This window comes from Taurulus bubalis (assembly GCF_910589615.1).
Source record: "Taurulus bubalis genome assembly, chromosome: 2".
NCBI lineage: Eukaryota > Metazoa > Chordata > Actinopteri > Perciformes > Cottidae > Taurulus > Taurulus bubalis.
In genome coordinates, this window is record NC_136590.1 from 5978650 (window position 1) to 6004928 (window position 26279).

General features: G+C 42.9%; 2 protein-coding genes across 2 annotated transcripts in view; both read left to right on the plus strand.

The window, feature by feature from the left end:
- The first annotated feature begins 153 nt into the window (after window positions 1-153).
- On the plus strand, window positions 154-5089 carry vps25 (vacuolar protein sorting 25 homolog). The gene is made up of 6 exons (XM_079237472.1): window positions 154-218; window positions 2162-2307; window positions 2674-2727; window positions 2823-2911; window positions 3724-3799; window positions 4283-5089. Exons 1-6 carry the CDS (start codon window positions 172-174, stop codon window positions 4393-4395), a joined length of 525 nt encoding a protein of 174 aa, XP_079093598.1. The 5' UTR covers window positions 154-171; the 3' UTR covers window positions 4396-5089.
- A 1299-nt stretch (window positions 5090-6388) lies between these two features.
- Window positions 6389-26279, plus strand: part of wnk4a (WNK lysine deficient protein kinase 4a) — a gene marked incomplete at its 5' end in the record, with an annotated part of 37581 nt that continues 17690 nt past the window's right edge. Inside the window, 5 exons of the mRNA XM_079233273.1 lie at window positions 6389-7015; window positions 21654-21826; window positions 22166-22386; window positions 23226-23383; window positions 25736-25824. Of these exons, the coding sequence (XP_079089399.1) occupies window positions 6389-7015; window positions 21654-21826; window positions 22166-22386; window positions 23226-23383; window positions 25736-25824 (1268 nt within the window). The remainder of the gene's footprint in view (window positions 7016-21653; window positions 21827-22165; window positions 22387-23225; window positions 23384-25735; window positions 25825-26279) is intronic.

Here is a 26279-nt window from a genome sequence, read left to right on the forward strand (position 1 = left end):
TATTCAATTATGGATGTATTTCTTATTTTTGTCTAGTTTTATATATTTACATTTTCATTTATTTGTATTCATATATTTTTTATTTTGGAAAGTCTGTGTAGTTAGTCGGACCCATTTGAGGGGTGGACGCTCTTCCGGAAGCTGTCAGCTGTAAACACCGCATCAACTGCAATGAGTTTTGAGTGGCCCTGGCAATATAATTTCCCACCGTTTTTTACGTGAGTGAACTTTTTCTGAACCACATTTACACCATTTATCGGCTCTGCTTGTCAGCCTCCGTTGTTTACTTGTTATTGAATCGAAGTGTGTTGTTTTTAGAGAGCCACCGTCTCGTTATCCCGGCTAGCTGGCTAAACGAAACACAAAATGCTACGGAAGTGGACTTGTTTTTCTACCTACTGGCTTTCTGGAGTTTGTGTAACAGCCACACGTGTCTGTTACAGTCAAGGCTCGACTGCATGCGGATGTTTACTAACAATAACACGTAGATAATTAACGCTGTTTCAGAGAATAAGTTCAACGTTAGCTGTTAGCTCTAGCTAGCAACACTTAAATGCTCACCAAGTATTACACAGTGCAATAAACAGTGTTACAGCCAATTCTGTCACCCATCATAGTATGTGACTTGGCTGTCTGTTTTTTTTAAATTGCAGCTCTATAAAGCCACTGCAAATTTTTTTTTTAATATTATTATTATGACTGCACAAGCCATCAAGCCATATATGAATGAGTTTAAAGAAACGGATTAAAGAAATAATTGAATTAATTTAATGTAAAGCATAACACATAATGAATTCCTTAATGGGGAAAAAAAAAAGGTTTTCGCTTGTAATATTTACACATTACACAAAAACAAGCACAAACTGGTTCTACACACATGCATTAATGGGGAGATGTTTGTGCACAGGGCCCAAGCAGTTGGCGGTTTCACACCTTGCTCAAGGGCACCGGCATTGCCCAGGAGGCGAAAAGGGCCCCTCTCCAGCTACCAGTTAAACGGCCCCTACTTGGTCCGTACGGAGACTTGAATCTGCAACCTTCTGGTCCCGAGTCACCACTGAAACTTTTTTAAAGAAATAAAAAAGTATATAAAATAAGGCTTGAGTAAAATCAGGTATCATCATCAATTTTTGAAAAACATTTTTAGGGGATTTAGCCGACTAGATTCCCTCATGCAGATTGCTCCAGAGCCTCGTGCCCCTTTAACTTTAAGCCGGGCCTCTAGAACAGACAAAAGACTTCAGCTCAAGGATCTCAAAGGTGCATCTGGTACTAAGAGGGGAGAGGCCATGAAGAGCCATAAAAGTGATCGGTAAAATCTTACAATCTCATCTAAAACACACTGGGAGCCAGTGTGAAGAGGCTAAAATAACTTTTGATACCAGTATTGAATCTGTTGACTGCGTCGCCATCTTAGCCGACAGTATTTGGTCAACACATCAGTCTTTTTCCCGTTGTTGAGCCTCCAGGGCTCGGTTCAATACCAGCCACACAAAAAAGGTGCTAAAATTCCTGTAAAATCGAATTTAACACTGATGGCAAGCAAATACAAGGAACACTATCATTTCCTGTGTGGTGATACAGAGTTTTAACTGTTCACTGTGTCATTGTAATGTACGATGGCGGTTGATAAGTTGTACTCAGAAGTGTGTACGTTTCAATAGTAATGACGGCGGCCAGTGTTAAAACTTTATCTCACTTTACGGGGTTCAAACGTGGTTATTGAATATTCTCCTATTTTATAGTTGAATATTCTCCTATAATATTCTCAGTCTGCTGCTATAGAAGCCTCTAGTCTACTGGTGAGGCTTCACACAAGAGTTTAAAACATGGATGAAGAGATTTGATTCCATTTATATTATTAAAATTCCAGACCAAAACAATTGTAATATTCAGGAAATCCAGTTGTGAAAGGGTTTTATAGATAAAACAACTAGATGGGAATATCTAATCCAGTGAATTAAATGCATGAAATAACATCAAGATGCTTGTTCTCCTCATTGATCGTCTACTACAACTTGAGGTATTACAAGAAAAATTGCAGCAGAATCTCTGACGATCATCTGTTAGTTTATATCGTCATATCGCTCGAGCTTAGTTGGTCTGGTTTTTGTTTTATTCACCTTTCTTCTTCTTTTTTTTTGCTCCTCTCCGCGGACAGTCTTCAGCCCAATGTTGACACTAGACAGAAGCAGCTGGCGGCCTGGTGTTCGCTGGCTCTGTCGTACTGCCGGCACCACAAGCTCTACACCCTGGACGTCATGGAGGCTCAGGAAAGCCCCGTGTTCAACAACAGGAAGATAGAGCGTATCCTTACAGTCCGTCTGTGGCTCAGTCCAGGGCACTATATTACCATATTACCTCCTCATCTCTTATGCATGCTAGAAGCTGCCTTAGTTATCATTAGCATAATGAACCAGGAGAGTCAAGTTGCATCGTGGGTAATGTAGGTTTCAGGTTTTGACAGGCAGGAAGTGACAATATCTTTGGTTCTGCTAAATCGATTTTGATCCTTTTTTCAAATCCACTTTCTATTGTGAGTTAGTTGTCGGCAGAGTTTTCTTAATTTGCCCATTTATACGCTGATAGCATGATGAGACTTTTTGAAATAAAAAAACAAAGCATCAACATGTGTTGCTTTTTGTGTTTCGTTTGGCCTTAACTGAATTCCAGGAAAACTGTCTATGGAAGCAATTCAAGTTGTGTTTGAGGAATTGAGGAAAAAAGGTACATTTTGTTTTGTCTAAATGTTTGCAAAATGCTAAGATTATGAATAATTATCTCATCGTCTCACAGTGAATTATTTTTTTTTACTCATTTAGGAAACCTGGACTGGTTGGACAAAAACAAGTCTCGGTGCCTCGTCATGTGGAGGCGACCGGAGGAATGGGGAAAGCTAATACACCAGTGGGTGAGTCATGGACCTTTAGACACACGCCATCCTGTCTGTGTACTCTGTACTTTTTTTTTTTTACATTTGTCGGCCTGACGAAGGATGAATGGAGAGAAGGAAATGTTCTCCAGGGCAATAAATAAGAAGTACCTTGGAAAGCATTTGTAATTCGCTGTCGTCAGAGCACGTTGTTCAGCGCTACAATGTTATTGTGGGATGTTGTTCAAGCAAGTTTTCCATTAGGTGACCCAGTGCAGCTTTTTTGTATAATGTATACACATGCTAAGTAGAATATTTAGAGACAGCTAACTTTAAAAGGTAAAAATAAGAACTCTCAGTCACTTTTCTGCAATAACCTAATTTCTTAAATGTCATATGAATGAAAGACAAGGTTTTTCCCAGCTAGCTTTCCCCTGGTGGAAGCGTATTTCCTGCCTGTGTAGCTTCGTAACCAATTATATTTGTGAGGCGTCATTAAATAACTTCTATGACGACAGGAGTATTGAGAAATTAACTTAAGTTTTGTCTGTTTTGGTCTTCGTTGACAAGAACTAAAATGTAGAATATCAACAGTTTTGTGCTTCAACGGTGAGATAAATTATCAAAAAGTCCCAGCTGGATGATTTACGATGATGAGACCGTGATGTCTAATCACGACTTTGTCAAAGTGTTAGTTGCTGCACATTATTAACGGCTCTACTTATAACCGTGTGCTCCAGATCTCTTCCCTCCGGAATAAAAAATACCTTTGAACACACGTTTTTTTTTTCTTCTCACCTCTACTCAACTGATTTCCTCAGTGACCATTACTCTGTTCTCGAACATTTCAGGTTTCCAAAATCGGGATGGTCAACTCTGTCTTCACTCTCTATGAGTTGTCCAATGGAGACGACACAGAAGGAGAAGGTACGGTACCGTTAAAACATTTGATTTCAGGCTGATTAACATGTTTAAATGCATGTTTGAGTAAACATAAAGTATGTCCAATGAAACACATTTTTGTATATTAGTGCTTAACATAAACATAGCAAGAGAACATTTTATTAAAAATAATAGCAAGTATTGCAGGAACAGAGATTAGAAGAATATTACAATAAAAACCTTTTAAATTGAAATCAAAGAACCGCAGTTTTTCAAAGTGTTTGTTTTGTGGAGAAATTTGCCAAATTGTTCGAAGAATGCAACGGTTCACAGAACGACGTATAGAAATGTGCAACGTGCAGATGATGACTAACCATGGAATGTATATCTTTAATTGTTCTACTTTTAATTGAACTGTTTCAGTCATGAGCCTCTCCTGTAAAGCCACTTATCACCTGAATGATCTGTCTAAATAGTATTTTTTTACGTGGTTGCAGCCTCTGCCAGTAACGTGATGTGTTTCTCCAGAGTTCCACGGTCTAGAAGACTGGATGCTGCTGCGCTCGCTGCAGGCGCTCCAGGCGGACGGCAAAGCCGAGATCATCACCATGGACGACGGAAAGGGGGTCAAGTTCTTCTGAAAGCGGCGCTGGGACATCACACACACTCCATCCGGGAGGCCTCATACTGAACCTCGCGGGGCACGTTTTTTTCTCTCGAGGTGCTCTTCAAACGCCCGGCCCAGAGGACGCTCGTCCTGCACTGGTTGTTGCCGCCTTATTAAGTTTATACGAAACCCTTTTTCTTATTGGAAAAGAATCAATATAATTTCTTTAGTGTTTTTTGGGGGGAAAGAGCATTTGAGGTGACACTTGTTGCCATTAAAACATGCAATGGGCTTTTTCAGGGGACTAAATACTATCTGAATACTCCTTGGGGAAATCTCTTCCCACCAGCTGTTTCTTTATTGTAAATACGACTAGTTTTATCTCCTTTTTTTTTTTCTTTCTTCTTTTCTCCCCCGTGTCAACGAATCTCCTCGGTATAGTTAGCTGTGGACCTTTTGCTCGGCTGTTTCTCCTCTGAGCCAACAAGACATCCCAAAGAAATCCCAGAATGCAACACCAGGGGGACTTTTGTTATTTTGAGAACACCACAGAGACTTGGAGCCACCAACCCTCCTGAGTGTGATAACAGTGGACTTCATGTACAGATTGCTGTCACCCTATTATTGTGCTGTAGCTACTGTTATATCCTCTCTTTCTCTTTCTGTCTCTTTTCAATTTTCTTTTTCTTTTCTTTTTTTCATATCCTGTAGGAAAATAAATTAGAAATTTACTATATTTGCTTCCTTTTTGTTTCTCTGGGACGTCTTGTCGGAGACTTTGTTTGTAAAACGTGAATGATGATGTTAAACGACACCTTGCAAACGTGCACGTGACCTGCAGACGTGCACGTGACCACAGTGATGGGGATCTCCACCTTCTGCCTGCAGCTGTACTGAATGGATGAGGTGCTCCTGTCCGTGGGGATGATACAGCTCCAGGGAATCCTTCCAGTGTGTGTTTTCGGATAACAAGCCTGTGTGTGTCTGTGTGTGCACTTGTGGGACAGTCAGCATGGCCTTGGCTGATTAAAAAGTGTCCCGTTTCAGCGCCTGTCCGCTGTGTGGCTCCCCCTGCAGGTCAGACTCGCACCCTGCACACCTCCCTCGTTCAGGTTAACCGGACGACGACAGACTGGAGTGAACCGACTCGGTAATTCAGAGAAACCAGAGATGCGCTCGTCAGCGGGGGGCAATTAGAAGAGGGGACATCCTGTTCCTCTGCTGTTTGTTCCTGCGAAGTGAAAAGGGGGGAGACAGTTGGGGCTATGCCTGGCACGTGTCTAGCTAATCAATACAAGGAAATATCAAAAACACAAAGTTTATGGATCCTCTGAGACACTTTCCCTTGTTTTACTTCTTTTGCAACTCTCATTACTGCCCAAAATTAGATTTTAAAAGCTCTTTCTGGACACCAATTACGCGTGAAATGAAAAGCAATCCCTGCTAATGAAATGTTGGGGGTTTTAAAAGAGTACTAGTTTGCAAACACTCCTTTAAATCCCTCTTTAATTACTCCCTCTGCTATGGTAGTATTAGCGCGTCAAAGCTGCGCGAGGGGCGGAGTTGGGCGCGCGCGGAGCGCACGAGACGCGCAGCCCTCCGGAGCGCTGTTGATATAGGCAGCGCCGTCCTCTTTCGCCGGAGGTTATGGCTGAGGACTTTGTAAAGAGGAGAGAAGAGCAACACCCTGATTATCTGAGAGGAAATATGTGTTAATCTGCGTTTATGTGAATTGTTTTTACGCAGCGGCTGTAATGAGTAAGTACGTTTTTCTTACTTCCCTGTGTGTTTTTGGTGTGTTTTTTTTTTTTTTTACGTAAAAGATATTCGGGTGTGTAGCTACAGGTAATGCCCTTTAAAATATATGTCAGATAGGAATGTTCTGCTAAGAACTGGTTCTGTGTTATTAATATTTTGTGGCCAGCCTTTAAAGCGTCTGACATCACGGAAAAGTACTTAATGTAACGGTATCCCGGCGCCGTCTCCACCTCCAGGCTCTGAACCAAGAAGGCGTTGAACCTGCCACGATGTCTCACGCGCAGGTTGAGATCCCAGGAGGACGCGGTTTCCCCGGCCTCCCCGTGGATATGACGGACGACAGCTTCCACCGGGTCCCGTCCGTGCTGCGGGCGCACGGCTTGGGCGCGCGGAGGAACTCCTACGGGCTGCAGAAGATCACCATGGACATGGATTCGCCTCTGTACAGCGGCGCGCTATCCAAAGCCTTGTCCTGGTCCGCGGAGAATATCCCGACGCTGTCCGAGTCCCGGGCGGAGGATGAGAAAGCCGACGAGACCCCGCCGTCGCCCTCCCCGGTCTCCAGCCCGGGAACCAGCTCCATCACGCCGCCCAGCAGCCAGGAGCCCGGCGCCGGGTCTCCCGGTGAGAGGACCGGCGCTCGGAGCGCCAGCTCTGGGTCTGAAAATGAAGTTCAGAACAAGCAGAACAAGCGGCTCATGATCTCGCCTCGCATCATGTTCGATGCCCAGTGGGAGCAGGAGGAGAAAGAAGACGTGGAGACCAAAGCGGTGGCGACGTCGCCCGATGGGAGATACCTGAAGTTCAACATAGAGATCGGAAGAGGGTCCTTCAAGACGGTCTATAAGGGACTGGACACGGAGACCACAGTGGAGGTGGCGTGGTGTGAGCTACAGGTAGGATGGCTTCTTTTAAATTTCACTGGAGAGTAACAAAAACACTTTCAAGTTACCAGTTTGGATGGAAAAAAAGTCTGCATTCAGGAGCACACATTTCATTTAAAGGGCGTTTTATTTAGCTGGCTCATCATATTCCATGATTAATCTCCTTTATGTACACCTCCACATCAAAGTTGCATTGTTTTTCCAGCCAAAAACCTGACCTAGATCAGGAGGTGTACACAAGCTGATTCTTTCCCTATTCTCCCCAGTGCAGCTCTAATCCCCTCCTCCTCCCTCCGGTCATCAGAGTCCATGTGAAGCAGCTAATCCACTGACTATTATTCCCTGTTGACCTTGAGATGGGCCGTGTCCGGCCCGTTCATGGTAACGCAGGTCAAACTGTCAGCAGTCGGCTCCAATTGAACCACTTCGCCTGCCATGATCCCCTCTAATCTCTGTTTTCATTAACAACCGGTGACACCAAGGCTGACTCTCCGGAAGCCGAACCAAGAACAACCGAGAGGCAGCAAACCGTTTTATATACATTCTGCCATCAGTATTTTGGGGGGGTTAATAGTCCCATTTGTGCTTTGAAATGTCCCCATCCTGCGAGGCGGGACGAAGAGATCAGAGGGGATAATGCGTGGCTCACGTGTTGCATGTAAACACTCTTTCTGTCTGCCCAGACAGAGGTGACAGTCCTTTCTATTTCTTTTATTTCATTGAGTGCATTGAGTGCTTGGTATGCAGCCTGGCTACCAGCTGCCACTCCTCCTGTTTACAAGGTGCAGTAGCACCGTGGAGGATTACATTTACTGTTTCGTGTGACGTGCATTGGTATCAGTCTGGCACCCATGTGAGCCCTCTCTCCGGGTCTGAAGTTGTTCGCTCTAAACCTCAAATTCAACTCTAATATTAGACTAAACGTCCACTGCTGGCAATCACTTCAGCCCCGCTGAAGTTGTTTTAAGACATTGCTGCGCATTCTCACTGCGCTTCGTGTTGCGTTTAAAGCTCTGCAGGAGGCAGGCGGACCGCCAGGGGTTACACAAGGGGAGGTGGATCTGCCCCCAAGGGCTCGAGCTCCCAGCACCAGCAGGTTGGGACTTCTTGCCTCCAGAGCCCACCTGTCCCTTCACACAACAGGTGTCTGTTTGGAGAGAGAGTTTGGATGTCCCTTTACCTGTGCCATCTGTTTCACAACCTCAAGTCAAACACAACTTTTAACTTCTGTGGCGGGGAAACAAGCAGTTGTGCGGCTCTTAGGCCCATGCAGCCCATGCATGCGGGATACGAGCATTGCTTTTTCATCTCCTGACTTCAGACATGAGCCCAGCTAAGCCCCCTTAATCGCCCCTAATGAGCTTAAAGGTGGCCACTGTTGATACGGTGACTGTTGTGAGAAGTTAACCTCAAAGACACACGGTCACAGCTGCGAGCCGCGGTTTCTTCCATCTGAAACCTCCAAGCCGTCCTCCCCGCGTGCCCCCGATTGCTTTAATGAACACAAAAGCTGGCTGTTGGTGGCTAAACACAATCGCCTCTGTAATGTTGACGGAGCAGCAGTCGAAGGTGCGTCATTGCAAGTCAGGTAGAAAAATGCCCCTAAGCTGTTTTAACTATGTGTTGCAGAGCCTAGTCTGCAGGCCTTTCAGTCAGCTGTTCAGAATGTGAGGAGGGGGTTGGTCTCAAACCACCTCTGCTCTACCTGAGTCCCACTTCTAAAGATCACTGTTTCAATTAGCCGTCGTTGTAACTGAGCCACTCCGAGGTGATCTCCTGTGTGCGGTGCTTTGCCTCTGTTGTTGCACCGGTCTGTCTGGGCGTCGTCGTCAACTGGAAGTTTCTTTTTGTACTTGAAAACAAAAAGAAGACAATCCAATTTAGAGTCTAGCGTGACAAAAGATCAGCCGGGACGGTGAAGGATACAGGACTTGGCTCACCTCGTGGCTCATAACTAATATTAGGACTGTGATACAATAGAAAAAGTAATCGGAGCTCCACTCCACCCATGAAGGCTATGTATAGATACTCATTTATTTATGTATTTGTACGGGACAAGGACATAGAAACAGTGACTATTGCAGAAGCAATGCCCGATGTGCTCTAAAGATCATTTCCAACACCAGTGAGTGCACAAATCCCTTCATATAATAATCAATAAACAAGAACTACCATCCACGAAAACACACAAAACAAACATTCAACGCGAAACATTTCGAGATTCTGCGATGAACAAGGCGATACATGACATGATCTGTGAAACTGAGTTTCTCCATAAAGTTCCAACAACAAAAGCATCACTTTTAAATCTTGTGTTTAGCTCCTTGTAAATAAGTCGTTTAGCAGAAAGAACGACAAATCAGCTAAAGAGATTTTAATCGACCGAGACCAAAGCGGGCGACTAATCGACGAAGACGTGGAGCAGCCCTTAAAAAAACATTCATAGCATCGGCCTCAAGTACACAAATAATGACCAGTTGGTGTCGTGATTTCACATCTGTATTGAATAGGTGTTGATTGTTTGCAGAAAAGGTTTTAAAAGCATGAATCGGCTACGAGGAACTCCAGAGGCCTGAGGACGACGTACATGTGTCGCTGATGTACACGAAATGCATGCAGAGTGCAGCTACTTTGCTTTATGTTCTTGTTTACTTTCGCTATCTATCCCACTAACCTCTTTTACTTTGTCGTACATATAAAGTGAAATGATGAGGACAACATCATCAGCTAACTTTTATCACAGATATCACAGCACCAGGGCTGATTAAATAGACAAGCAAGCGCCCGTGCAGAGAATGCAATGCAATTTAGGAAAACTTTGTTCCAATTAAATATCACACTGATTGGTTTATTTTTTTTCATCTGTGAAATATGAATATCAGCCTCAACTGGTGATTATTTCCACACCCTTTGCACAACATCATCTCGACCTCTGTGTCCTTCCTCTTCTAATCTACGCGGTCCTTGTACAAACTGTTTTGTACTCGAGCAAATGTAAAAAAGAAAAGAAGAAAAATCTGTGTAATTACCGGTTGATTTTCCTCTTCTAGTTGCTTCAAACATTTGTTATGTCCAGTCACGTCCACCTGTAAAACCAGTGATGCAACCTCTACTTCACTCTTATTCCTTGTATTTGTCGTATTATATTTATAATAGCTGTATGTTTCTAGAGAAGTTTTATTTTGTTGTTGCTGCCTTTTTTTTTTTTTAAAGAAGGAAAAAAAAGATGGCGATTAGCTAGTCCCATATCTCAATTCAATAGCGTACACATAGATAAATAGAATAAAACGGCTTTTAATCAAGTCAATTATATAGTACAGTTCACAATAATAAATAAATTGTTGTGTAATAGCTGTATTAGGAACTTTGGATCTTGAATCTGTACGTTTTAGAGCTGTTTTCTCAAAGAAGCAAAGCCAAATAAATCTAAAAAACCTCCCAATGTGGCAGCTGCCTAGCAACCCTCCCCTCACAGGTGACCCAGGTGCCATATATGCAACATAAACTGAAATGTAGAGGCGATAAAAAATGGATGAGCCATTGTATGGCCTCCTCCCGGCGTCCGTTCACTCTGCACCGAGGCAGAGCGAGTTTGCTGTATTTGCTCCTGCATGCATGTCGTGTTTTCATAGCTGCTTCCACGAAACTGCCAAAACGAAACGCTGAATCAAGAGCATGAAGCTTCTATCCAGCAAAGTCAGCGAGCCACTCGGTAACCGATAGGAATGAGCGCGCTGTTGCACGTGTACTTTTTGGTGAGCCCCCATTGTTTTAAAGGGCCGTTGTTGCGCAATGCCTGATCTTATTCAAGGGCAGCGTCCCCCGGCCTGCAGCAGACACTGTTATACTCCCATGCCTCATTTTTAAACACGAACCAACACACATTCCTCAGTCGTGCTCTGCATCAACATCCTCGGCTACGTGCTCTGCTTCGCCACAGCCACCTTTATTTTCAGCACCATCGGTGTTTATCAGGGCCATTTTTAAAAAGGCCAATTAGCCAGCAGCCTCGGGGGCATTAATACAAACCGAGAGACACTATTTCTTTCGGTGCTGTTTGCTATAGACGGATAGCGTCAGTGCTTCTAACAGTATCCGTTTAAACTATTGGGGCATAAAAGGTAGTTTTTTTATTTGTCGTCATTGGTAGTGAGCCATAATAATGTTTGACCAGGTATTCAACGCCAACTTTCAGTGCTAAATATACATTTCAGTTGGGACCAGATTGGGGACTTTGTTAGTCAGATACAGCAGTTCCTCATTTAAAATCATAATTTTGCCACTTTTACATTGTATTTAATTAGAAATAGTTCTGGCGGCATGTGTTCAGAAAGCATTTAAAAGAGTAGTTTGACATTTTGGGGACTGTTGATTACTTCCTTGCTAAGACTTAGATGAAAAGATTAAAACCACTCTAAATATGATCGAGCATAAAAACAGGCTTTTTGTTTTTTTTGAAGACGTCGCCTCAGGCTCTGGGAACTTATGATGGACAGTTTACACTTTTTTGTGACGCTTTTTAGACTAAATAATTGACAAATGGAAAATAAAATGAAAATAATGTTTAGTTTCACCTCGACTGATAGGAAACAGAGTTACCTGAGTACAGAATGAGAGGAGGAGGAGTGATGGTGAGACTTGCTTCACCACCTCTGTAGTTTAAACCATTAATGAAACTGGGCTGATTGGGCAGAAAGAGCTGGAAGCTGCTCAGTTTTAATGTTCACATAATAGCTCCCGGATTAAACTAAAGCTGTGTGAAACCTCATTATCGCTCCTCTGGAGTTACGAGGTTCACCGACGAAGCCCGAATCTTAGCCCTCTGTTGCCTTTTCTCCTGCGTAACCTTTTTATCTGAAGGTGGCCAGTGTTCAGTGACTTAACGCAAGCTGCGGGCTTCTATCAGTCCCGCCGAGGGCCAACATCAACACTGTGTTTCCGCGCAGGGCGCAGCGAGATCCAGCTTATCAGGGCCAGCCGACGTTGGAGGAGAAAGTGAAGGAGGCCCGAGAGGACAGCCTGCATTTACACATGGCAGCACGTCACTTTGACGCGAAGGCGACTGTTTGTTTGCTTTAGCTCTGCACAGTCCCGTGGAGGCGAGGGGAGGGGAGTGTACCCATTTGGCGATTGCCCTGCAAGATACATAACAGCGTCTCTTTGCCTGCTGTTGATAGTTTCTTGGTGTCTTATTTAGGGCGCAGGCTGCAGGTGCATGCTGGGGCAGCGTGGCGGCTCCGTGTTCAGGCGCCCGGAGGCCGTTGGGTGTGTTTCGTATATGTTGAAACTAAATTGCTCGTAAGTGCGAAGGCGAGTTTTTGAATGTGTTCTTAGCTTCGGTGAGACTTGTCAAACGCTTTTGAAGGCTCAAGGAATCAGTGTCGCTGAAGGCCGTGTTTAACTTAAATGTTCAATTAGAAGTGTGATTGTTGGTTCCAACGTGCCAACGTGAGCAGCTGAGGGCCAAACCTCGCCCAGAGGTTATCCCATAATAACACTACTTTAGGAGCAACACAAGTCAGGCGGTTTTGCTCACGTAACCGCAGTTTCAACCATGTTGGAGAACTACGGTGGCCTTCTGATAACATGAAAACGTGAAAGGCTCTCTTTAGAGCCAGCGTTTGGTTTGTCCCTTGTGGGCTACTGTAGAAAAGTACTGTAAAGTACTGTATATCCTTCAAGATGCAACACACTGGCCCTTTAATTTAGTATAACACCTTTTTTCATGATGATAAGTAGCATATTAGGAGTGTATTTACTTCATTAAATTGTATTTAAATGTAATAGTCCGCGATGTCCGTCCATATACAATGAATAAGTCTTAATTTTTGTGTTATCGTTTATTATTTAAAGTAAGAGTTGGAACATATTACGACAACGCGTTTGTTTACAGTAGCCACTGTAATTCTTTGATTAATAGAATTCTAAACATGATGTCTTTAGATAAGCCAGAATTCAGGCCGCCCGAGACGTACAAACACAGTAATCTGACTTTGTTTGTTTTTCTATTATATTCAAGGCCTCAACAAACATAACCGTCACAACCGAGAAAATGCAAAGATATTATCGACTGCAAATGACAATCGCAAGCTTCACCTGTCGTCGTAATCAAAAAGATAGTTGTTTTTCAACTGTCAGTAACTGGTGCAAAAGTTCTCATTGTGTAACTCTGCCGCCACAAACTGTGGCAAAACAAAACGATTAAAAACTGGTTCTCTGTCAGCCAGTCTCTGCTGAGTCGCTGCTCAGGATCGATTCTTCATGTGAGTCATTTCAGCAAGTGGATTTGTTTCCTAGTTTCTAGTAATAGTTTTCTGGTGACCCATATATTATATTATGCAGTCACTGGCTCTGCTCCATGTTTTTCAAGCTTTTTATTTGACACCAGGAGTTTTCCTCCAGGAGGTGTGTTGTCTCCGTCTTTTTAAAGGAGCACAAATATATGTTTACTATACATTGGGTGTGTCTCCAGGTCTCTCTCTCTCTACTGAAAGATTCTTCATAAAGATGATTTTGTGCACAGTTTAATAACAGAAATCTTGTAGGTTAATTGCATGTCACACTGTGCCTGATGGGTCTAAAAAAATCTCTGTCTCAGTCTGTCATCCTAATTTCCCAGACCCCAAGTTCTTCAAATTGCTTATTTTGCACAAAACCCAAACATGATCTATAAAATGATATAAAAAAAGAGAAAGGCAAGTCCTCATATCCCACAGCATGATTGATTTATGACTTATCCTATTGATTAATTGGTCAGTTCAGTATCCTACAGTGTATTAGGGATATAAATCACTTTCACACTGGAAATACCCGATTCCTCCAGTGTTTACAGTATCGACAGTGTCTCCACTGCACAGAGGAGAACATGTGATCCCCGTGCGGTTTGAGGGCCGCGAGTCCTGCTTCCTCAACAAACCAAAGGTTTTAAAAACTGCTGGGGCCCTGAAGCCATAGTCGGTCAGGGAAAAGCCCGCCGGTCCTCTCTGAACTGACCGTGTGTGTCGGAGCGCGCGGGTCGGAGGTGTCGGAGGGTGTGAATGTGCTCTCCAGTTGCCACGTGAGTCCCGGCCATTGGTGTGTACAGTGAGGGCTCCACCGGGTTTGGACCCCGGGGGGATGTTGCAGCGCCGGTCAACAAACACTTGAAATGTGTTTTTCTCAGTCAACAAGAAAGCACCAGCCTGTTTTTCCTCCCCGGCTTGAACTTGGTTCACATTCATCTCCGTGGGTTGCCATGTTTGAGTTGAGCGGCGAGTCGAGCCTTCGTGCATATTTCATCACGTTGCCTTCCTGTGACGAGGGCACCGCTCACATACTGTCACTCTGTGAACTATATATCCAGCGCTGGTTGCCAGTGGCACTTGATAGCCACATCCTTGTTTGTCAGTGTAACACTATGCGGCTGCGGCCCTCCTGCAGCCAAACAAACCCGTCGCCAGGAAATACCGTTTTCAACATGTTTCCTCTCAGTTTGCCAGGCGTTCACAAAAACATCTATAAAGAAAATAAAGATGTATATATTTGTTTATTGTTTTATTATGAGGTGAATGAATTTCAGTTATTTTTCCGGTATGTGGAATTTCAAGTGATCTTCAAGGATTTTTATCAGCCTGAGATGAAAGCGCCCTCTCAGTTTGCTGTTGGCGGCTGAGCCTCGGGTCATAGCGGCCTCAAAGGGCTTCGCTCTAACGTGATATCTCAGTCAAGTAGTGGTTCCCAGCAAAGCTTAGCGTATATTGTTCTGCCTGCAGTTCCAGATGTGTGGAGTTTTGTGCATCGGGGCAGATCAAACGGTGACAGCTTTAGTGACGTCCAGACCAGTGGCTCCCGACCTGGAGGTCAAGACACAGTGGATTTTAGGGGGGCGTGAGATTAGATTCGATTCAATTCAACTTTATTGTGCCGATTATGAGACAACGGAATGGAATGATGAGGAAATGATGACTACCATCAAAGGAAAAGATGATTAGGTTAGTCGTCTCATCAGTTTGGCAACTATTTTGTCATTTTTCATGCAATAATGACAGGAAATGCTGTTTTCCGGCTCTCAAATAAGCAAATGTCCTGCTTTTCTGTTTTATATCATATTAAACTGAATATCTTTTGGGTTTTGGATTTAAAAAAACAAGACATCACCTGGGACTTTGAGAAACTGGGATGGACATGTTTCACTATTTTCTTTACATTTTACCAACTGATTAATCAAAAAAAGAATCTGCAGTTTAATTGATTATGAAAATAACCGTTAGTTGCAGCCCAATAAGACACACTTCAAGTGTTTTTAAGTAGGTAGCTAATGGTGTTTATTATTGATTGATTCATAATTGACACAGATAATTTCACAAGCCATTTGCAAGAACAACCTTTGGGTTGCCAGGTGTTGCAGACGTTAATCCCCCTTCAGCATGATACTGGCTTTATCCTTTAATGAAGAAAAGAATGGTCTGTTTGACCAATGCAGATCTGATGGATTATCAGAATGTGAAAAACACAGAAGCATAGTTTAATTGACAACATGACAACCCAAACTTTGTTTGTATTATTGGATTGTAACTGATCAATAAAGCACAAGTAGATCCATTAACCTACAAGAAATCCATCATCTTTTTATAAAGTATATTTAATCCACAAAAGTTTCTGGGGAACCATTGGCCAAGATCTTCTGGAGCCCACTTAAAAAAAAAAACAAGTATGTGCAAATACTGTTACTGACACCAGAAGAGCTCAGGAACAGGGGATTATACAGTTCCTAACTTGACATATCGGTTCTGTCTATGACCTCATTGAGGCCTGTAGTAACGGTAGCACAGATTCTAATTATCGTAAACATTATTAAAATAATTTCGCCCTAAATCATTCTGGTAATCAGATTGGGAGTTTGGCCGGTTCAACGTCAATGATTAGATTATATCTGTGTACTAATAAAGGTAATTGTGAAGCGGTTGGAACATCATGTTTCATAATCAGATGGTAAAAAACAAACAACTGACGTCCTTTTTTTTCCGCATTTTTAAATGTGACCTTCTGAATGGCTCATTGAGGTCACGAAACACAAAGCAGTCGAACAGCAGAAGAAAAAACAATAGAATGCACACATCACATATGTATGATTCCAATAGCAGTAACCGATCAAGAAAAGGTTGTTAAAATGGACGCGCACAGATTATTGTTTGATTTCAGAGCCCACAGGTTGGCCCTGGCCCTTTTTACCACCGCCTTGGACGTAGCTATGACGACGCTTGACGGGCTGCCACGTCCGCTTTTGCCGAAACCTTTTCAATCGTGGCCCTCGGTGTGCAGGATGAGGAACAATTACCTCGCCTGACACACTACTTGTTCATTGAATTCTCATCCTGCAGTAGAGAAAGTTCCCGACGAGCAGCGGTGAACACAAGCTGGTGAAAATGCTGTGGTGGGGTGGGGGTTGACACTTTGTTTAAACTTTGGTCATGAAAGAAAGCATTTTACGCATCGTGTGATTGAATAACCGAGTTCGGTCAGACGACCCATAACCGAGCTGCTCTACGTGTATTTTTGAGGACATAACTCTTACATATCTTCCAGGCATCTTGTGATCTTTCTGCGGTTCTCTGCAGAGGACAAAGTGTTTGCTGCATTCATACCGTTCTCTTCTAATGACATCTTTTCTTTGATCCGATTGGAGCGTGAGCGTCCTCTTTCCTCCTCTTAGCTTCGACCTGAGGTCAGCTGAAAAGTGTCAAACTGGTCTAAAAAGTGCAGACACACCACTGACTTTTACGAGAGTTAGTTACAAAGGGAGTCATTGTTCATGAATCTCTGATGAATTATTGCCCGTGGTCAGTCTGGGTAGCTCCCTAATATTATCAGCCACCATTGCAGTTTCCAATTTGAGCAATTAATGGACGTCCATGAGCAACTGTAGAATAAATATTTGTCATTTCTGTTGTCATAAGCTGCCGTGTCCAAAGCGTAACCAAAGACAATGCTGCGGGGCTTATGGACGTGGACGACTGAGGTGGATCAGGTGGGTAGCGTGCAGGGAGAAGTTGACCTTTTACTGTAATTGCACAACGCAAATCTCAGTTTGAAAGGCAAGATGATTATTTAAGAAGAGTAGAGTGCAGAGTTGTTTACAGAAGACTGCTAAGTGAGGTTAAAAGCCTCTAAAAGGAAACATCAGACGTCAGGAAGGACAAAGTAAACGCACTAAAGAGTCGAGATCTCCCAGATCTCAAACAAATCAGTCTAACAGGGTGATGCAATACTTTCTGAGGCAACGCGTACTGTACAGATCAGAGGAAAACCATGCAAATATATTAAAGCTAGAACGATGTATCAACCAGGCGGATATATGGGCCAATTTTTGCTTCTTCCATTGATTGATATTGGTGTTATACATGTATTGGCCAATAAGTAATAAGAAAAAACAGAAACGTCACAGAAACGCTCAAGTATGTGGTTTGTACACCAGAGAAGATGAAGAAGTTGGTTTTTCAACTGAAAAATGTACTGCTTTAAAAAATGAATAGATGCATTTCAAAAATGGTTAAAAAATTATCCCAATTATCAATATCTGCCTCAACAAATCCAGATTGGATCGGGCTGTAAATGACATGCATGTCTAGAAAACAAGGATCTGAACCAGATGGAAGAAGACTTTTCTAATCCTGCATCTCGGCCTCTCCTACCGGGCCGGGCGCCACCAGTCAGGTCAGGTAGCTGGTGTGAGAGCAGCAGTCAGAGGCGTGTTTGAGTCCCCGATCCTGATGAGATTAATGGCTAACCTCCCTCTGCCCGCTCCGTTTACAGAACATGTCAGGTTTCTCTTGGAAAGAGCACACTGCCACCTCAGTTCTCACCTGCAAACATCTAAATGCAACACTGTGCCAGTGTGAGTGCCTACGTGCGTGTTTATACGAAGCGCATGTCAGTCAAGGCGGGTATGTCCGTCTTAGAGGTATTTTTTTACCTCGTTTCCTTTGACCTCTTTCCCAGTTCTTGGCGAGCGCGTCGTCACCGCCTCCGAAGCCCTGCAGGTTCTCCGCCTGCCGACTCTGTCATCAAAAGGTCTCTGTGAACTCTGGCCCAGTATGTTGAAGACAGGAAGAAGAGGGCAGGACTTACCTTATCCATGGGACGCTCTGGGTTGTAGCAGGAGGTGTCAGAAAGGGGTTCAAACAGAGGTCAAGGTAGACGGAAAAGTATGCCAGATTAATACGGTTATTCCTGGAATACAGAAAAAGTTCCTCTTTGACATATGAACATATTCTCCTTCTGCCTCGATCCAACACTGTCTATTAACAGCTGCTCTTCTAGGTTTAGAACTAATCTTTACCTTATTTTATCAGCGTATTGATTCATTGTCAAATCTATAAAATATCAGAAAATGGCTATTACAATTTCCCAGAACCCCGAAACACTTTATTTTAGCTAAAATAAAAGAGCAAAGCCAACAATTAATTGGTCTTACTAACAAGTAGGCTGTTGTCTTTGTAGCCAAAGTGTGATCTCATTCCTCTGAGCCATGGAGCTCAATTTATTTTTACTAAAAGCTATTCAAAACACTAATAAAGGCGCCACACTGCTGACCTGTTCCTTCATTACGACAAACATGGGCACTGTAAGTTTATTGTGATCTAATCCCACATTCACCCTCCTGATGCCGTACAGTATAAACAACAACTAGATCACCGAATGTGTGTTTATCCACGGCTGAAAATAGTCCCCAACAAATGCACTATTTACTCCTGTACCAGCTGTTTTAGGAAATCACTCTTATTACTATAACTACATATTAGGGACCAGCTGTTGAAGATGTACATCTTCAGTAGGAACAAATGGGCTTCGGGGTGAGTGCCACAGACAGGATGGGGAAACAATAAAGAGACGCACCAACATAAGTGGTTTTGTGGTTTTCATCAGATTTAGATACTTTAAAACTACCATGAGGAACAATTTCTTTCACGCCGAATCCTTCCCGGTTGCCTTGATGTCAAGCATGATGAATAATAATAATAATAATAATAATAATAATGTATAGAAATAGCCCGTGTTCCCGCTGATGGTCTCCTTTGCTTATTCAGGTCACATAGAGGCATCAGTGTTAAACTGAGACTGTTTCATAACCATTTAGAGGCTCAGACAAACTGCACTTTAACTCCAGCGTCTAACCCTTAGCACACATCCTTGCCGGCTATAAGTGATATGAGTGAATCCATTTTTTTTTCACTTGCCCTACTTTTCCATCCTGCGGTTCGTCGAGATTCCCACAGACGCCACAGTCTGACTGGATGTTCCTCAGACTTGATCTATTTGAGTGTAACGGCAGGACATTAAGAGCCCACCGCTGACACCCCCTTTGCTGCAAATGTTGGCTGACATATGGTGTTCATGTCCTGGTTGTCATAATAGGGGCGCTGACAGGGACTTCATAATACCAGTGGCTCCTCTACCATCAACACTGCTTATGTAACTCCACTTATGTGGCTCCGAGCCCAAGTATTTCCAACACTATTGCAGACCCCCAACTCAACACACACACACACACACACACACACAGCAGCTACGAATAAAATATCCAGCTGTAAGAGGCGACAGAATAAGAACATTTAAGCTGAGGCTCATTCCACACACCTCTTAAACTGTTTTTAAGGAAATACTCGCTTGCCTTTTCCAAACGGAGGTGGTTTGTTTTCCTCCTCCCCTGCATCGCTTTCTCCAGTGTTGCGACATTTCTCAAAGAGGGGAGGGGGGAAGATGGCGGTGGTGACAGATAAGTGCAGTTATATATCTCATGGAAAAGTGAGATGGAAGCTGTGCACCGCTGTCAACAGAGGATTCCTTCTGTGGTAAATGCCACAGCGCGTCTGACGAAAGACAGAAATCATTAAGTCCAATTGAAACTCTCTGTCGGTATCTGTCATGAGAGAAATAATCATGTCCATTAATTGGTCCTGATGGGGAAACAATCTCAATCAAACTGAAGCATTACTGTGCGGTTTGTTTTTCATTTCTGCTATTAGTCACGGCTTAAGTGTGTGTGTTTTCACTGGGAGGAGTAGTTGTTGTTTCCCTGAAATTAATAACAATAAAATCACGAAACAGCATGGCGGCGTGAACGTAGTTCATATATGTGCTTTGTTGTTTCCATCTGTGTTTTTTTACTCACCTTTTTTTTTGCCCGTCCCATGAAATAACCTCCAGATTGTTCCACGGTCCACATTTCTTTGCCCACAGCAGCTTTTGTTCATTCCCGCCAAGAGCTCCCTCTGAACTTGCCAAACGTCGTCTGCATTTTGCATTTCGGTATTTTGCACGCCAAGCTCAACTCACGCGTGTCACAGTGACTCGGTGCTGCGAGCAGCCGACCGTCCACGGGAGACAAAGCTCGCCGCACATGGGGTCCGCTGTTATCGCGCTTAGATACATAAACATCCAGATGCACGTCAACCCTTAAACCCACTGACTCACTCACCCTGCCTCACGCCATAGTTTGTGTCTAATGTGTGTTTTTTCCATCCCCCTTTTAAGATGTTCTTGGAAAACCATTTAGTATTTCTGACAGAGGACTTGAGGAATAAGCTGCACTCATAAACTGATCGCTATCCACCTAGAAGCACCACTTTGTTAGAGGGTCCCTGGGCCTCATGCTTGGCGCACCATGACGTCCTGACAGGTGACTGACGCAGGTAAAAGAGCGTCTTGCCTCTTCACTCACTGAGAACGAGCAGAGAGGAAGGAGAGCGAGCGAGAGAGTAGCGGTCAAGTTGATTGTAAGCATAAACATATGCAGAGCTTTTTTCCAGAAATCCGCCTCAATGCAGGATTCATGGCCCTGCAGTCTCCCAGGAGTTTTCCACTAACCACCCACCGCAGGCAGAGTTACTCCAGCGGCAGCTGAAATCGGGCCATTCATCCCGAGAGGAAGCACAAAAATGTCTTTGTGTGTCCAGCGTGATTGCAGCGTTTTGGTTCGGTTTCACATTGGATGTCGGAAACCCCCCAACAAGGCCGGAGCTCCACAGCTCAGCCGTCAACACAACTGCATTTGTTTTTTTATGGTCAGTCTCTTCTGAAGGTCCATTTAGTGGGAGCTTTCGAACATATCACATGGCCTTCATCAGCATGCAGTTTGTCCAGTTGTCGTTTAATTGTCGACTTTTAAATGTCTTTAAGGACAGAAGCTTTTTTCCTGACCTTGAAATGAAAGCCGGTCTGACCTCACGTTAAATTTCCTTGTTTAGTAACTGTTCTGGAGTGTGAACATTCACACTTTCATCAGGATGATCAGGTTTTTGGTGAATACCACGCATGTGTTTGTGCATTTGACGGTCATACCTGGATGGACCCTTCGATCCTGGTTTTGAGAAACCTGAATATCCAGCTGACCTTACTGTAGCATGTAAACACCTCAAAGAGGTTTCTGAACATTCTTTACTAAACATGCAGGTGCATCCTCAACACCAGTTGTAACGACATAGACCAGTAAAACAAAATGAATATGATGAGTAATAAAAATGAAGGACTGAGGGATTCTGCTTTTATGACTGGTCATAAAAGTCAGCAGAGCAGGAAATGCAGTAATGTTGTGAATTATAATTATTTTTGATCGGTTTTAGACCTCATGCTACTGTGCACGTAAACTCACAACAGCACGTTCTCTCTGCAGACCCTTAAGCTGACAAAGGCGGAGCGACAGCGGTTCAGCGAGGAGGTGGACATGCTGAAGGGCCTGCAGCACCCCAACATCGTCCGCTTCCACGACTCCTGGAAGTCGTCGGTGAAGGGCCACAAGTGCATCATCCTGGTGACTGAACTCATGACCTCAGGCACGCTCAAAACGTGAGTCCCTCAGTCCCAATCCCCCTTTTTAAACTGCAGTCCTTCATCTCCATTTCCTCTCTGTCTTTTTAATAAGAAGGTGTCCCATCTCTCAAATGGCGGACATCCTTTTTCCATAGAAAAGAGGATCTTTGTCTGATGTTTGACAAGTCTGTCTGTTAAAGGATGTGCGACAATAGCTGCAGAATAACGAATAGCTCCGCTTTGGATACAATCTTCCGAGACAGAATTCACTTTAAAACTTCTTCTTCGCTGTCAAAATAAGAGACGAGTCATTTCTGGCACTCTTCATGCATGTTTGAGTGTGGGATGATTAGTCTTGTCCTTCTTTTGTTTTAGGTACTTGAAGAGGTTCAAGGAGATGAAGCTGAAGCTGCTGCAGCGCTGGAGTCGTCAGATCCTCAAAGGGCTTCACTTCCTGCACACTCGCTCTCCTCCCATCATCCACCGGGACCTTAAGTGTGACAACATCTTCATCACCGGCCCCATCGGCTCCGTCAAGATAGGAGATCTCGGGCTGGCCACGCTCAAAAGTGCCTCTTTCGCTAAAAGTGTCATCGGTAAGTGCACATTCGGTCGGATACGTCACATAAATATCTCCTTCCACTGAAACAATTTTGCTTATAACAAACAGTTTATGACCATTTTAAAACATACAAAATGTCACTAATCTTTCATTGTCTCACCGAGATGCCTGCATTTTAAATCACGTCAACTCATATTTCAGTGGGAACTTCCCTTTCTTCAGCATTCCCAAGTGCATGCTGGGAGTGTAAAGGGAACATAAAGGCTCTCGAATCTTGTTGAAAGTGACACTTGATGAGTTGACTGTACCTCCAAATCAAACATTGTATGTTTATTCAACATATAAAGAGTTGTTTTGTGCTCAATTATATAGCACATTTGGTTTTCTTTTCGTTTTTCCTGGAAGTTATGTATCAAATAAATAACCAAAGAAATTGATTTTGAAACACAAATAATGCACAAAACCTGAATTGCTTTCGAAAGCATGAAAGACGAGGAAACAAGCTTTGCGGCACACAGTTTATTTAACTCGTTACCAAAGAGTGTATTGATGCGTGCATATAAATATAGCGGGTGATCATTTATCGACTAAAGAGTCAGATATTTCCCTCAGGAGTCGGTTGAGACCAAACAGAAAGGCGAGTGAATATTAGATATTTTTGAGAACGACAATAATGACAAAAGTGTATCTATCAAGTCATATATTAATGGTTTATACTCATGCACCTTTAAATAGTACCAGCAGTCCATGGAAATGAATTAAAATGTTGCTTGTGTCCGAATGGTGGAACATTAGGTGGGAACGGGTACATTTTGAATGTGCAGTCGTATTACTGGAACAACCGTTGACCTCTGCCCTCCTAAACCCTGACAGGAACACCAGAGTTCATGGCCCCAGAGATGTACGAGGAGAAGTACGACGAGGCGGTGGACGTCTACGCCTTTGGAATGTGCATCCTGGAGATGGCCACCTCCGAGTACCCGTACTCCGAGTGCCAAAACGCCGCCCAGATCTACCGCAAAGTCACCAGTGTGAGTAAAGGGAAAGGAGGGCGGGGGACCACCCCGGGTTATTAAGTGTAATGGTACACACGTGTTTGTTCCATGTGGAATTAGAGGATATCTCGTGTACACGTCTGGATATCCTGAATCCTTGGGAAAGCCTCCTTTTGTCTATAAAAAGGCTCGGTTTACCACAATCTGACCACTTTTCTATTTTCAGAAATCTTAATTCTTAGAAATCTATTTATGGATCAAGAGATGCTTAAATCCCAGGCCCTAAACTGATGTTGGATTCAGATCATATCAGTATTACGCAGAACCTTTTTGTGGGACTTCTTACAAAGAAAAGACCAGGAGCAGTGTGGCCAGTTTTTAAGCTTTTACAACAACGACTGCTGTATTTTCTTGGATGCCAAAAGCACATCGATGACGCCACGGTGGGCAGAAAGCGAGGCGACGGTAGAATTATATGTTTTGGAAAATTGTGTCTCACTCTACGCTTGCACAAAGGCGGCTGTTTTCATTTCCGTGCGTGTGGCGTACGCAAAGCAAGCAGCTTCTGACGGAGGCTGGAAAAGTGAGAATGTGAGAACGCGACGACGCCAACGAGGCGCAGAGGGTCCGGCTCCTCCGCAAACAACACAACATAATCGTGTTCCATGTGCATACATACGACATCTGTCAGTTTATTGGTTTAAAACATTAAACACTACATAGGTCTGACTTGTAGCTGATGTCACTTGCTATTACAGGGGCCGAAGGGAATATAGCTGGACATGTGAAAGGCAGAACATAAACAAATGTGGATAAATTCTTGGAAAGTTTTTTTTTTTTCATGTGTGGTCACAACTGTCTGCAGACTTTTCCTGATGTCGTTCATGATTTGTTTTACTTTTAAATCACATAAGTAAATTGAAAAGGAAAAGAAATGCCTTCTAGTTTACGTTCCATTGGCAATACCGCAGGCTTTAATTTGCAACTATAAGAGCCTCCATTTTTTTTTTCTGAGAAGGCCCTCCACATGATTTCCGAACCTGACCGCAGGAATTTGCTGCTCGGGCTGCAACTAATTATTATAGTCCTCATTAATGATTCACTGTCTGTTTTTTTTTTTTAAATATAATAAAGTAGTAAAAGATGCACATCACATGTCCCAAGAGCCCAGATTTGCGTTTTTTCACATCTCTTATTTTGTCCAAAACCCATAGATTTTCAGTTTTTTATTATCAATGTCCGCCGTCTCTCAACTCCAACTCCAGTCTCTCATCTCCAGTTGCTAATTGGACTGTAAATGGTGAGCAGCGCCCGGAAAAGGAAGTCCTGTCCTGTATATCCGTTATAAGACACAACCATGCTTTGTTTTTTATATATATATATATATATATATATATATATATATATATATATATATATATATATATATATATATATATATATATTAAATCATTGTTTTAAGATCATTTAAATGATTGTCATTAACAGATGTGATGCACAAAAATCAATGACAACCAGCTTTTACTTCTCAAGATCTTGTCTTGGCCTTTGCCACCTTAAATTAAATTTGGATTGAGGGAAAACCCGATTTGTTATGAAGGTGTACCGAAGCTCGAAACAAAGAAACCTCTGTGCAGCGTTTCACGTGTTAAGATAACAGGATTTCAGTTTTGGGCTTTCCAATTTGTGAGTTTGAATGAAATTCTTCTGTAATTTATCAGAAGAATTCTTCTGTAACTTATGTGGCTGTAGTCCTTTAACCCCAAGGCTGGAGGTTCGATCCCCAGCTGCTGCCAATTTGCTCCCACTGCCCCTAAATGTTTACGATAGGTTCAATTTAAAGGTCAGATGTCATGTATGTACCTTTTTATGTATATGACAATTGTAACAAAGGTTTAGTTTAAGAATGCATTCTTTGAAGACAATTACAAAAGACTAACACACGTGTTGCAAAAAGCAAAAATATCTTCAGCAGATGATTTGAGGTCAAAACTAAAAAAGACTGCAGCTTCTGTGTGACGTGTCACTAATTTAATGTTATAACAAATTGTATCGCTCTAATTATTTGTGTGTTTTGACCCTAACATCCGCTGGTTGCTTGGGTAACATCTCTTTGACCTTGACTCTTTGCTCTCTTATCTGTGTTTTTACAGAGATGCAAGCTCTGCTGTAATCTATGTACATTCTCATGATAGCATTTTGGAATAACCCCCGTCTGCTCCTGCTTCGATTAGATCCTCTCGACAGGAGAAGTGCAGGGTTGAATGTACAAGGAAGAGATCGTTGCCATTGATCACTTATTCTGTTTAAAGCACCCTCCTCTGGTATTCGTCGATTCATGACGAAGCCCTGCAGATGAAGTCAAACTCTCTCTGATTGTTTTCACAGGGAATGAAACCCGACAGTTTCCTCAAAGTCAAGGTCCCGGAGCTCAAGGAGATCATTGAAGGCTGCATTCGCATGAACAACGATGAAAGGTAGAGACAAACGTTAAAATAACAAACTACATGAATCCTGTCCTGTTTCATTCTGCACTGATCCCTATTCTATCAGTTTTCTAGGAGTCTCACTCAAAACTCGGACAAAACATTCTTTGTTCAGCACAAAAATCTGAAAAGATTCACATTTTACACTATAAGAATAATAGTATAGTAGAAGAATATTGTATAACTGCGAGTCATTCACTGACATGTATTGTAGGATCAGAGTGTATTGTTATTCCTGTAGATGGAATACATTATCATCTTTTTTATAATGCATTTTAATGTGATTATAAGTGTTCACCAGGTGCTTTAAGTAAAGTAATGAAATTCCTCAGGTATAGGCAGATAGAGTGCATTACAAACCGGTTATAAATCATCATAAGTGGACATTGTTTGCTTTAAGTAAGTGTCCAGCAATTCTAATATACTCATACTTGACCTCATAAGTC